The following is a 12664-nucleotide window of genomic DNA, read 5'->3' as shown; positions in this document are numbered from 1 at the left end:
GTAAATGTTCCATGCATGACTGTTATTGGAAGTTATACTAAAGTCAAGATGTTCATTGGCTTGTAATTAATCACCCACTCAACAGACAAAGATCAATGCAAATTGCTTTTTTAGAGAGAATACTCTAGTTTGAATTAGATTTCATTCAGTGGCTAATTGTACCTGAAACATGCACACCTTTTTTATTAAAATCTGTTTCCTTTTGCTTTTGGCGAGAATTTTTGGAAGCATGCTTTATTAAACACATATCATAATTGACTTTACTTATTTGTTTGAAACACTATGATTTTAATTCATAGTAAAATTCGCACCCCTTTTATACCCTATTTGGGTTAAGAGTGCACCCTTAGCACCCTTGCCCTAAGTCCCCCTGAATTGAAGACAAAGCATATGTTTTACACAAAACATGTCAACATGCACTTAACAATATTATCGTTTTTTTAAATGTTTTTCAGACATCCAGTATGCGTCTTTATAAAAGGAAATTACATTAGCACAAATACATTTAAAGGCTACAGAAGGCAGCTGAAATATTGATAAATAAATTCTTTGTGTATTCACTTGTCGTTTTTGTACGTGGTTGAATAACTAGGACGAAGAAATGAGAAGAATTTCAAAAGTCTTGGGAATTTCAATAGCACGATTTAAAGCAAAAAGTTCAGTCAATTGACTCAATTCTACGAACTATCAGTAAACAAAAACGTACGTTAAATACAGATGAAAGTAGAACTGTGGAACACAATTTCATTTTACCTCAAGTTGAGGAAAGCTTTCCATAAACTTCTCCAAACTTTTAATGTTATCATGTTGAACTTTTCTTCGACCAACAAACAACGGCATGTTACATTTTACAACAAACTTACAAATTTACCATTGCATCAACAAATTTTGCATGTACGTCATCACGAATATTTGACACTCAAACATCAGATGACCGAGGACGAAATTAGACTGCGATCAGGTTTAAATTTTAAAATCAAGTTAGAGCAATAATACCCATGCAATACCTAATAATGATATAGACACTGATTATAGCCACATATAGCCAATCTTGAAAATGGATGATGAAATTCAGCCATGCAGTGCCTACTTGAAAACCTTTACTGCTTTTATTATTCTGGTTTTCGTTTGCTTTGTTCTCATATAGTCGCCCGAGTCGTTTCAGTCGTGCCAAAATTTCACAGACGACCCATGCCACGGTATGAGAACATTTCAAAGGAGACTGGGATGACCTCAAATGACTCCCACGACTGAAACGACCAGTGTCACTTGCTATATCCGGACGATCGAAACGACCATTGAGAAATGCAAGTGACCTTTTTATGGGGCAAACGATTTTAAGAAGCAAATAACTTGCGAAAAGACTTAGCTAAACAGCATATGCTCTTTTTAAATGTTTCGCGCAAAAATTAATTAAGCAGTCTCTCGGAAGCGCTAGTACTAAAATATGAGAACTTAGCTTGAGTCGTCCCAGTGGTTTTGAAAAACAACGAAAAGAATTGGAACGACTCGGACGACTCAAGCGACTTAATGAAAGTTTAATTGCTGGTGTAATTCATCCACTCAAACAGAAAATATTGTAAAATCTTTTGAGTCGTATTACAGAAGATATGTACAATATAAAGACATTATGGGGTGTATTTACTTAACCTGACCGTTTAATACAGTTTCAAACAATTGAAAAATTAAGTTTGGGACATTGGAATACGGTGCTGCTTGCTCAATACAAATTCTCTTGTATTTCACAGAATAGATGCATAGAGTGGTTTCACTCCACTGTACAACTTGGTGCTGTATATTTAATTAGATTACACTTCAGCGATCTATGCCCTCCTATTGGCCAAAAAAAACAATTGACTGGCTGCCTTTATGCTAATAACAAGCTTAATAAGATATGCGCTACACAAAAAATTTCTATAGAGTGGCACTACTGTTTGTGTCTATGCTGTGGACTATTTCATAAAGAGTTCAGTTTAGTCAGTAATTAGAATGGCTTCAAATCTGGAGAACGCTGATATTTTGAAAGATTTTGAAACACAAGTTCAAAGAGCAAAATGGTTCAAAGACGAATTGGAAAAGCAAGAGGGGTGGACGCAAAGATTTAATAAAATTGGAGAATATAACTCATGGAGCAAAACATTTCCAAATGACGAAGTGCCGGTGAAAACTTTATTTAGGTTCGAAAATCTGCCATTAAGTGCTGAAAAGTTTGCCGAAATATTGCATCCCTCGAAACTCGATATTCGATTAAAGTGGGACAAAGCATTCACTGGTAAATAATTAATAACATCAAATTTTCGCGTTTTTAGACTGCAGTCTGGGTGATTTTGATTTATCCCAACCCGAGAAATTGGTTACCCTGCTAGAATGCCACAAGCAGAAGTACAGCTTGTATGTCATGGGATTATTTTCACCGAAAATAGGTGGAACATACTTCTTTATTGATACATATCACCGCTTACGGAGTGTGTTTACATTAACTATGAATCACAAACATAATTACGTCCGTGGCATACTTATTCAAATTTCAACCTAATTACAATACCAGCAATTGGAAACTTCTCGAGTGTTGTGTTTGTTTTGTTATTTTTAAAATTGACTGAGTTACGGAGTTTAGATTAAAAGAAATCAGATATTATAAAACGAAATATACTTGTTTCGTGAGTTTTTTTCATTATTGTTTGAGAAAAACTCGTGGGGATCATAAATTATAGTTATATCTTAGCCTTATCATGCACTTGATTATTGAAATAGCACGAAAGTCATATTGGCTGGCTATACGCCATTTGTTGTGTTGAGTGCTACTTTATCATTTTCATGACAAGTACGTTTAATCCCGCGGTATACACGCACGTCTCTCTATAAATTAAGACGTTCATTAAATTTCAGGCACAGAGAAGTTGGAAACCTTATCAGATGAATCAGCAATTGTTTTTACGGTTGTGCAACTTCCATGGCCTTTCACTTCGCGTGATATGGTTTTGCACTTGTCAACGGCAAAGGAAATCGATTGGTTTGGAAGGAAAGCTTTTGCAATATTTGTCAATAATGCCACGCATGCGTTAAAGCCACTTGGAGGAGAAGGTATGATTCGGGCAACTAATGGTGGAAATTTTTACATTGCTGTACAAGATAAAGAGGAGCCTGAAGTGAAATGCGAAGTTTTTGGTTTGACGAATAACAACTATAATGGTTGGTTACCTCAAAAAAATGAATGGTTTGTTTCGCCAAGGGCGTCGAAAGTTTTCTGTGCATTTAGAGAAAGCGTAATTCAAGGTTATAAGAATTATTTCAGCTCCTAATCTTACTGTAAAACACATGCTAACATATATTTCAGTGGTGCTTTGTTAGTTTATTTATGAAATTACAAGGTCCACCCTTTCTAAATTTAGAGATATTGTGAAAAAACAGTGGCTATATATTTTTACAGAATTGGCACTTTCTAAACAATCATACCAGGGCTTGCTAAAACTGTAATTTGGTAGTTCATTCTCTACAAATAGTCATTTAGCTTTTCAGTTTATGTGATATCTTTTTATAAAAGTATCACTTTCTTGTAATAACATATTTTCTGCATTTTTTCACAAGACACATAAAAAAGTTTCTCATCTGCAAATAATTTCCTTGCTACATCTTCTTTCAATTTTTTCACTCCTCCACCCAGGCAACGTAATATAACAGTTGTTGATGAAAAATGATAATTTAATGTTAGTATTAATAAGTCAGTGTTTCCACATTGCAGGAATTTTTTTGCAAAAAATTTACTACAAGAAAACAAAAAATTGGAAATCCAGCGAGACTTACCTTAAGTCGAAGTTTGATTATAATTCTACTAGTCATTAGCGAGGAGTGGAGGAGTTGTAGGAGAGAGAGCACTGCGCATGAATTAACCAGCATTTAGAGCACGAATATTGGTACTATGGCTGGAGTAGAGAAGAAGAGACTGGGACACGTATGAGTGGGCCTACACAACTCTCTACCTCTCGCTAAGGACAAACAGAATTATAATCAAACTTCTACTTAAGGTAAGCTCGTAATCAGGGGTGTATTGGGGGGGGGGCACGAGGGGTTCAGCACCCCTAGTTATAATTCAATGTTTCAATGTCTAGTTGGCGGTTTGTTCCCCTTCATCATTCTTCAAGATTACATAATTTGGACATTTGAACCGCTCATTGCAAGCGATTTAATCATCCAACAAATAATAATAATCTATAGTAAAAACCACGATAGCAATGAATTTTGGAGCGCATTGTACTTATACACCGCACACCCTAAAAATTCTTTCGTCGTGAAGCTAGAAGCATTCTCTTGCGATTGTATCTCTCAAATGGTGTCACGAAAATTTTTGAATAAATCCTTTCTTAATAATACAACTGCTTCCTACACTTAATCTTGTTAAAGCTAATACGTAGCAGTTTTGTCAATGCATCATAAGAGAAGCTTCTTGCAATTTTTCATAGCAGAATGTGATATAATTTGTATGTCAAACTCGTGAAGTGGGACTGTTCCATATGGCCGCCTTTCGACTTCAAATTTAATTAGTGATGCGCGATCCATGTAATATTGCAACAACCTGATCGTTTTTGACCGTGTATGATTCATGTTCGTTTCATTAGTAAAAAACACGAAGGCAATTGAAATCAAGCCCAAACGTAAATCAAACTTTTTTCATATCATTGTTTATCAATTTTGGAATTCTAACTGCATGGATTGTATTCATAAGCTTTTCGTTCAAGATTTTATCATGTAACGTACACGTATAAATTATAACTTGTCCTCATCATCTTGCATCGAGATTTAACTGTAACGCCTTAAAGAGAGAAATTGCTATGGTAAATGGACTGAAACAAAATAAAAAGCATGAAACGCAAGATAAAACCGTGAAAAAAGGACCAACCAGAGAAAACCAAGAAAAAACTAAAAAAAATCAAGAGTTCTGAAAAGAATTGTTTTAGAATAAGAGCACTAACAGGAAAGTTCTAAAAAGAATTGCTTTAGAAATTTAAGCTGGCTACCATAACCGACCATTCACGGACCATACCTTGCTACATTGCGGAGCATAAATGGGATAGATCTTGGGTCAATTTTAAACGTCGCATTTTACATGCGCCGAGTGCATTAAAGAGAAATGAAAATGAGATAGAATGCCTCATTATCTTTTGTTTTAATTGCATTCGGCTCATGTAAAATGTGACGTTTGAATTAGGCATCAGAGTCGCACGCAGATGATTGAATGAATTGCGGACACAATGAGAAGAAAAATATGAAAAACGATTAAGGACAAGACAAAAAAATCGCAATTATAACTGATGATTCGACTTCTTTATCAAAGAAAACATGTCCGATTATTTAAATACGTGTAGTAATTTTTGATGTTCTTGAGAACGTATTCCTTGAAATCCATGAAATAGAAGGTCAAGATGCAGAATCTATCGTCAAGCGTATTCTTACGACGCTGTAAGAGTACGAGTTTGACAAGGATTACTTATAAAAGAATCTCGTTGCATTTACAAGCGATGGAGCCTCTGTCATGTTTGGAGTAGAAAGCGGCTTTGGGGCAAGGCTGAAGAGGAAATTCCCGGCCTTAGTTTTGTGGCAATGTCAAAATCACCACCTAGAGCTGGTTATCTTAGACGCAATAGAGTCAATAAATGGCTTCTATCCAATACAAGCATTTTTCGATAAAATATATTCGATGTACTCCTATTCTTTTAATGAGACAGCCACAGATCTTGACTTATAGCTGAAGAAAACTGGCAAAATGTTTACTGTTCGTTGAATTACCTAGGTCTCTATTAGCCTGTATCACATACTATATATTTGTAAGTATAGTCAGCTAATAAGCGGCAAAAAGCTTGTACGGTCACGTGGATTTCCCAACAAAAGATGGGACGCATTCTGGTTGGTCGTTCATAATTATGCCGATGCTGTTTCTTAATCTCCTAGCTATTTTATGAGAGACTACAGTCGGACATGGCCGGCAAATGTGTCTTGAAATAATTTGAACTGCAAAGTTAAAACATTTCATTTCGGTGGAAATGTCAATAGCTCATTTTAATGTATACTTTTTAATATTTAATGTTTAATTTTGAATTACGTGTATATTTTGTAGTCATATGGGCAGGGGCGGATCTAGGATTTTTCAAACTTCAGTCATAAAACGTCGGAGGCGCTCCGCACCTGAGGGGGGGGGGTCTGAGGCATTCTCCCCTGAGAAATTTTGAATTTCAGAGCCTTGAAAATGCCATGTTCAGCGTTTTAGAGCAATACAAAATGTATTTTGTTGGCATCGTTTTTGCGTAAAAACAACACATTTTGCTTACGTATTTTCAAAAAAAAAAAATATATGAAGTGAACAATACTTGAATGTTTTGCCAAATATTTAGGGTCATTATCATGCCAAATATATGGCTCATTAGCATGTCTAGGAACGTAAAACTTATTTTACAATAATGCTATTCAAAAACAGATATAGTCTTTAAAAATGTCTACCAAGTTTTCATGCATAGACCCCGTAGAGACCCCCATTCAAACCTCTATGTAACGAGTTAAGTAGAAATTTGGTACTACAAGTGACAGTTCATAGATATAGAAAAGCTCAGACTTCAAACCATGCAAGTTTATTGTAACACCTTACCCATCTCCACATCAGTGCCAGCAAATTCACCTTTTGAGAAAAAACTCAAAATTTTTTTCTGCCAAAGATTAAGCAAAAATTATCAGAGTGAAAATTGGCAGTTAAGGACAGCTTAATGCCATAAATGTTTATTAGGCATTTCACTAGACTATTATTTTCTGTAAGTATATGCAAGGTGTGCTATATAGCAATCACTAGCAGCATTGTATCTGCAAATACAAACAGAATGTAACCAACATGTCTTTAATTATATAATTATATGAATGTTAAAATTGGTTCATGTGTCATGCTTACTGGTTATGATAAATATTTTGTCATATTATCAAAGCTCGTTTGAATGTAAATCTGAAATAATTTAGTTTAGAAATTATAAGGATCATCAGAAAAATTACCTAATGATCATGAAAAATACTTTGCTGTTTTGCCAAATTTCAAGGTTTATCTGCATACATAGGAAGACATTTTTACTTTATAGAAAATGCTTTTCATACATCAATAGCGCTTTGGAATTTATGGCAAACAATCTGGTATGAGCCGTAGATTAACACACCTTTACATCTCTACATGAGGTGTTCAGTTAGAAAAGGGGACAATATGTGACATGGGACAACATTTCATGTATGTGAAATACTCATGTTTAATACCATTCCAGTCAAATTGTCAAAATAAAAAGCTTCATGGATCAGAAGACTCAAAATCACAGATATAGTAAACAGCTTCTCATGTAATCAATGTTATTTTTCTCAAATCTTAAACAATATGTAGTATAACTGTCCAATGATTGAATGATCAATGATCATAAACTAAAAAGCCCCAAACATTTGTTTATGATAAAATAAATAATAGTATGGCGCCTTATGGCTACAGATTTTCTGTCCATTGAACATTAAACTTTTAAAGGCCCGTTCACACGATGCGATTTTGTCGGATGTAAAAAAACGAATAGTGTGAACATGTTTAAAGTGAGCCCTCTACAGTTAGATCCGTCAGTCTCAAAAACCGAATGGAAATAGAACTTTCTCTATTTTCATCGGACAAGATAAAAGGAGGCCGATTAGCCTCAAACTTTTTACTCTCTATACTTTCCAGATTTGATTGCCACAAGAAATTAGATTTGAAAAAGACTTGAAAACAAGAATAAAAAATACACAAATATATCGATGAATGTAATAGATAACACATATTGCTGCTTTCAAGACTATAAACATATAAGCGAATATAAATGTCAACAAAATTATCCGACCGTAAGAACAAGCAACCAAAAGTCGGAACCGAAACAATCGGATCGTGTACACAGGCCTTAACACCAACAGCAATTAAAATCTGCACAAAATGCACTCATGCTAGAGTTTAGCACAGTGTTCATGGACAAGGCTTTGAATTTTTCCACAATTAATCGATTTCTAAAGGTCTCCTTGTTTTTTATATACCCATTATGCTTTGTAACAAAATGATAAATAAATAAATCTATAAATAATGTGCATACGTAAAACGTTTATATAATTGGGTTTTATCATTGTGAGGACGGGTTGATTGACGCACTTTGAAATTGGCAATCGGCAATCTACAACTATACTCTTTATATACAGTATATATAACAATAATAACTTTTATACAGCAGAGTTGTCATTTGGCAACAGTAACGAAACAAATTAAAGATTAGTTCAAGAAAAAATTCGCTGTAAACGCTTGGGGTTAAGATTGAAAAGAGTAATGTGAAAAAGCATTCAAAACATTACATTTAACTAGAGATTTATATTTTGATTTAGATTTTAGAAATCAAGAGAATTAATTGATAGAGTTTATTGAAGCGAAAAAGATAATGGGGTCAGGTAAACTTCCTGACAAAAAATGCAACTTATGAGGTGAGGCGCTAATCCAGTTTCGAAAAAAGCACCCGACATAGCTACATGCTATAAATGCTAGAGTGATGCCAATTTTGGTTAACAACAGTACCACCACAAAAGAGGCATGCATGGCATGCCCTTTACCAGTATTTCTTTATCTCTAAAATAGTTTAAAAAAAGCACTACTAGCTAATATATGTAGCTATAATTAACTGCACTTACCACAAACACGAGCACACACTAAATCGACGTCAACTGAAAAATTCATTACAACACCTGAAATAAGTATATGAAATAAGTGAATAACTTGAATCTGTTTTTAACAAACCAAACGAGTTGCTATAACAAGGACGAACAGACGAAAGGCTTGATCAAAAGGATAGACTAATGGCATGGTTAGCTTGTTGCGAAAACAAATATGAACATATTACAGAGTTTATGTAGTGGTTAGGGTACTCGCGTGATTTGTTTCTAGGCCTTCCAATTTTAAGGCCTGTCCATAATGCAATGAAAAAGTCAGTTATGAAGGACAATAAATGATCATCAAGTTTAGCCAGCACATATTGAAAATTATATAAAGCACATAACTGTCTTTTTTGTTGAGCTCGTTGCTATGGAACGCAGTGAAATTGAAAATTAACAACACTACAATCAGAAGTCAGTCTACGGTTAGATAAATTATATATAGCCACTATAGTTTTTAATTCAAAAAAAATTTTTTGCATTATTATTTCCTATGTAAAATGTTCAATTATTTGCATTGGTATTTCCTATTCTTTGCACTGGTATTTACTAAAAATTGCACTGCAAACTTACCAGAATTAATATATTTTTCATGCGTATTATTACAGATATTAATCGACTTTTGGTTGGTTGATTGTAGTGCAGTTTGTATGTATTTGCATTGTGAAAATATGTAATTGCACTGTAAAAAAATGTAACTTCATTGTCTGAAAAGCAGCGAAAGCCAAACAAGCTACAATTATATTTAAAAAACATGGCAGCAGTTGTAAGTAGCTAAAAAAGATTTCCATATTTGCAATCGGGTTAAATTAAAGTATTAGAAAAAAAATTCAAAGAATAAAACCACAACAACAAGTACTGTTGTTTTTTTGTTGAATGATTATAAAAATCGAGAAGCGCAAAGAGGCTTTTTAAACCGTTAGAGAGTTAGCTACGGAGTGAGACAGATGTAGACGGCGTTGTGCAAAACATCTCAAAATATATTATGGGCAAGTTAAATAGAATAGTTTCTTGTGAATTACAGCAAAACATAAACTCGTAACTTTTCTAAAGAGTGAAGACTGTGAATAGCACTCGTCTTTCAAACTCGCTATATTTCGTTGCAATTTTCAAGCAGCTAACTCACTAGCGCTCAATTATCCGTAATTGTACTCGTAACTATATCACAGAATAAGAATATACAGAAGAGTCACTCGTGTCGGAATCTCTGATGTTTTTGTCGTCGTGCATCTCGTGCCGCGCATGGTGGCCGCCATTATTCCAGCCAGATGATTAGGGTTTTTGACTTTTTCCAAACCTTTAAAATTATCCGAAGTCATTTCTTAAGTTAAACTATACTTGTAGTCATTATTCAGTATTGACGTCATGTAATTTTATTGGTTGTAAACAAGTGAGAAATGCTAATCATCTGGCTGGAATAATGGCCGACATGAGGACGCGTTGTACACCTTCTGTATAATCATTATTCTGTGACTATACCATTATTTATTGTCATTAATTAATTTTGTCTAACAAAGCATGGGCAGTGAACTCAATGAAAAGACTGGAACGATAACTCGAATAAAGAAGCCATATGACAAAATGAAGCCAATGCGGAGTGATTTTTTGTAGGAAAAAATACGCGTGTTGTGTGCGTGGATTACCACGAATATATAAAACACGCCTACATGGCAATGTTTTCACAATGTTGTGTGAGTTTTACTTTTAAAAAACATTGAATACGTAGTGTTTTTAAAGTGCATATAAAACTTATAGGATTTTAGTAAAGTTTGAAAGAGCAGTACTCGAAAACTACAAATTTAAAAAAAAAACAAATGAATTGAGATTAAAGCTTTCTTCGCAATTGCAGTTTAAAAGTCCAGATTTTCAATACATTTTTCCCCCAATGGGGTCTGGTATCTAGTACATGTTGTGACGTCATGTAAGGAACACAGTCGCGTAGGCTCTATTAAAAACAAGTTATTTGCTTTTTAAAATAATGAAGAGTTTTGCCGATATTTCGAATTTTGGGTCGTTTTTTTTTCAAAATGTCCTCATCTTTTCGGAAACATCATCTTCAGATTCATCAGAAAATGCAAATTATGATATAGAGTGGTAGGACAGTCTTTTACCGGTGTCTGTCCTTGCAACTTGGTATATCGCCTTGCAAATACATGGGCATTTGGCATGATGTGACAAAAGTAAAGAAAGTAGCTTGTTAAATTATTATAATGTTCAGGAAGCGATTACTTACATGTCGTCACCCGACCGCGCAGGCCCAGTCCTTTAGCGGTAAAACCAAGGGCTTAAAATGATATATTTTTGCAACTTTGATAGACTGTACAGCGCAAAATATTTGTCTGATTTAAAGTTTAAAGTGCATATAAACCACGTAAGGTTTATATGCACTTTAAACTTTACGATTGTTATGTAAAAGAAGCTTTAATGACATATTCATTTTTCTGAAAAAATAAGCTGTGAAAAACGGAATACAGCAACGAGCAGTCATTTGAAGATGTTGACGATTATTGTTTTTAGTCGGAAAATGTTCACATGACTCGAGAGCTTTAGTTTTCGGTTAAAATGCTGATTTTTTCTGACATACAGCTAACAATGATCGAAATTATTGTAAAGGTAAGATATACGTAAAAATGACATTTCATTGCTTGTTTTTTTCATCAAATTCCTCGTAGACAATGAGAAAAACAATGTTTTGAAAACATTACGGCTTACTTTTTCGCCGAACGTGCCTTCTTTCATCCGAAACATCCCCATTCAGCAAAGGTCTATAATTTACATATTCTTAGAAAGCCATCAGCTATTTTTGCCTTCTGGTAAAACAAAGCTTGATTTAGCTCAACAAACGAAAGAACAAAACTTATACTAAATTATACAATAACCAGAAGAATTTGAGCAATTTTATTGGTCGAGAGCTATGATCAAAAAGAGGGCATACGCACGGAAATGACGTCACAGAAAATTTCATGTTTATAAAAACAAACACAAATGGCGGATGTATTTGAAAACTTATCGCAATACCTCCTTGAATGGGAAACCAAAGATATTCACGAAGACCCAGTCCCGGCGGCTCGTAGCCACTTTTTTAGTTTTTATCACAATTGACGTCATACCCGTGTATCTATAACTGTATCGACAACGGTTAAATGTTATCTAGTTGTTAAGTCGCTCATTGCTTTTCATATGGAAAATGAACTAGACCGCGCGTCTGTATGGCATCCAGGAGCCTGGATCATACCTAAAAATAAGCATCATGCTTCGCTTCAAAGATGGCGACGAAGTTATCGTTCCAGTTATTTAATGAGTTCACTGAGGATAGGTCACCCCCAGGTAACAACTTCGAAATATCATGGACATAGCAAGTAGTAACCGTACAAGTCCATGTTTTTGCTCGTAACGCATAACAGTAGTAATTTGCACAAGCGTTTTTTATAAGACGAGAAAGAACATTTGACTCAATACTACTACGTTGCACTAAAATAACGCAAAACAGTGGAATATTAGTGAGATGAAGGTACATGAATGTAAGAAAGTGCCTTGCACACATTAACGTTATGCAACCTACTTAATATCATCATAAAGAAGTTTTCTGACATTCTGCGACTGTCCAAAAATCCACCAACGATGTGTAGCTGATACCTATAACACCAAGGCGTCATTTAATGTATTTTTACACTCATGCGCAAAGCAAATATTAACATTGTAGGATAGTCTGCACTTTTCCACGCAAAGTAGTAAGGTCATATCCCTCTCCTAATCCTCCTAACTAGTGCCGCAGTCTGTGAACTTTGAGATGACAAAGCAATAAATACACGAAACACTACATCCAATAATCCTAGCTTAAATTAACATATACATATTAACATCTATAATAACACATCATAGTTAATATAGTTTTGGAAATCTTTGCAGGCAGGCTCCATTTCAGGGAAATGCTCAC

The 12664-nt window shown here is 34.6% G+C and overlaps 3 protein-coding genes across 3 annotated transcripts in view; 1 reads left to right on the top strand and 2 right to left on the bottom strand.

Moving 5' to 3' along the window:
• LOC124447824 (protein N-terminal asparagine amidohydrolase-like) overlaps positions 1 to 1241 on the bottom strand; it is a 29613-nt gene extending 28372 nt beyond the window's left edge. The window contains exon 1 of the mRNA XM_046998818.1: positions 754 to 1241. Within this exon, the coding sequence (XP_046854774.1) occupies positions 754 to 840 (87 nt within the window). The 5' untranslated portion in view covers positions 841 to 1241. The remainder of the gene's footprint in view (positions 1 to 753) is intronic.
• Positions 1242 to 1904: 663 nt separating this feature from the next.
• LOC124447827 lies at positions 1905 to 3619 on the top strand. Its single transcript, XM_046998820.1, has 2 exons — positions 1905 to 2272; positions 2890 to 3619. Exons 1-2 carry the CDS (start codon positions 1990 to 1992, stop codon positions 3300 to 3302), a joined length of 696 nt encoding a protein of 231 aa, XP_046854776.1. The 5' UTR covers positions 1905 to 1989; the 3' UTR covers positions 3303 to 3619.
• A 1034-nt stretch (positions 3620 to 4653) lies between these two features.
• The window catches only part of LOC124447828 (protein N-terminal asparagine amidohydrolase-like), a 14191-nt gene continuing 6180 nt past the window's right edge, over positions 4654 to 12664 (bottom strand). The window contains exons 5-7 of the mRNA XM_046998821.1: positions 12290 to 12363; positions 8707 to 8760; positions 4654 to 4810 (exon numbers count right to left, since the gene is read on the bottom strand). Of these exons, the coding sequence (XP_046854777.1) occupies positions 4743 to 4810; positions 8707 to 8760; positions 12290 to 12363 (196 nt within the window). The 3' untranslated portion in view covers positions 4654 to 4742. The remainder of the gene's footprint in view (positions 4811 to 8706; positions 8761 to 12289; positions 12364 to 12664) is intronic.

The sequence above is a fragment of the Xenia sp. Carnegie-2017 genome, unplaced genomic scaffold, assembly GCF_021976095.1.
Source record: "Xenia sp. Carnegie-2017 unplaced genomic scaffold, XeniaSp_v1 HiC_scaffold_23, whole genome shotgun sequence".
NCBI classification, from domain to species: domain Eukaryota; kingdom Metazoa; phylum Cnidaria; class Anthozoa; order Malacalcyonacea; family Xeniidae; genus Xenia; species Xenia sp. Carnegie-2017.
Note: the sequence above shows the minus strand (reverse complement) of the source record. Positions and strands in the feature narration are given on the sequence as shown.